Genomic DNA, 1,345 nt, shown 5'->3' with positions numbered 1-1,345 from the left:
AATCGTTCTCCTGTCTGCTTTGTTCTTCCATTTCCCTCTCATTACTTGTGTATTGCCCCCTCCCCAGCACTGAAACTATCCTGTGTATAATCTCTGCCTTGTGCTCCACCTTCCCCTCCCTCCTCCCCTCACCCACCTCCAACATCCCAACAGTCAACAAAGAATCCCAACCACCCCACTTTAGTATGGGTTCTTTCCCTTAGTCTTTTACAGTAGTGGTCCTATGCAGTATTTCTCTTTTTGTGAAATTCCAACGGTCGCTCTAATGGAGGGGGCAGCAGCAGAACGAGGTGTGCAGACCTGGTGGAGGTGTTAAATGAAATCCAGACCACTGAGCGGCAGGGTGAGAGGTGTCTGGAGACCAGGTCGACGGGGGGATGCTGCCTAGCAGGAAGAGACTTCAGCGGCCAGCCAGGCTGTCCTACTTACGCCAGATGCGAGGGCGTCATCCCGGCCTAGCCATTGGATTGTGGCTTTGTGGTGGGCTCAACCAACTTAGAGACCCACAAGCACAGCCCAAAGCATCTCATTACAACCCTGTCGCCACTGCTGTGCTTCCGCCTGTTGACTGACATGACATCCGAGGAAGGAAATCCCACGTTTGAGCCGGACTTAAGGGCCTTAATGCAAGGAGTTTCATGTTTAACAGCTACCACACAACCGCCACTCATCTATCTGTCATGCTGTGGTGGTTTGAATTGCTGTGATTCTGAGGGCTTTGCCACCAGTATTTTAAATAATCAGCAGTGTCACCCATGGTGGACAGGTTTCAGATGAGCTTCCAAACAAAGGCAGACTAGGAAGAAAGAGTGACAAACTACTTCCAAATCGCTAGTCACTGAAAACTCTATGAATAGCAGAGAAACATTGTCAGATACAGGACCGGAAGGTGGGAAGGCACTCAGAATGCGACTGGGGAAAAAAAATACCTCCTCCAAGGAGAGAAAAGCTCACAGAACCTTCATTTGCCAATGGGCCACAAATCAAAATAAAGAGAAACAGCTGTAAACATCCACTGAAAATCGGAACATGGAATGTATGAAGTATGTATTTGGGAAAATTGGAAGTTGTCAAAAATGAAATGGAACGCATCAACATTGATATCTTAGGCATTAGTGAGCTGAAATGCACTGGTATTGGCCATTCTGATTCTGACAACCACATGGTTTACTATGCAGGGAATGACAAGTTGAAGAGGAATGGTGTTGCATTCATCCTCAAAAAGAACATATCCAGATCAGTCACGAGGTACAATGCTATAAGTGATAGGATAATATCCATGTGCCTACAGAGAAGCCCAGTTAATACCACTATTATTCAAATTTATGCACCAACCACTAAAGCC

At 46.6% G+C, this 1,345-nt stretch overlaps 1 protein-coding gene across 1 annotated transcript in view; it reads left to right on the top strand.

Annotated features, from left to right (window-relative positions):
* The first annotated feature begins 377 nt into the window (after positions 1–377).
* LOC102815398 (protein FAM8A1-like) overlaps positions 378–1,345 on the top strand; it is a 10,698-nt gene continuing 9,730 nt past the window's right edge. Inside the window, exon 1 of the mRNA XM_006872017.1 lies at positions 378–480. Coding sequence (XP_006872079.1) covers positions 378–480 — 103 coding nt within the window. The remainder of the gene's footprint in view (positions 481–1,345) is intronic.

This window comes from Chrysochloris asiatica, unplaced genomic scaffold, assembly GCF_000296735.1.
Source record: "Chrysochloris asiatica unplaced genomic scaffold, ChrAsi1.0 scaffold00180, whole genome shotgun sequence".
NCBI lineage: Eukaryota > Metazoa > Chordata > Mammalia > Afrosoricida > Chrysochloridae > Chrysochloris > Chrysochloris asiatica.
The sequence above is the reverse complement of the archived record's forward strand: the minus strand, read 5'-3'. Positions and strand labels throughout refer to the sequence as shown.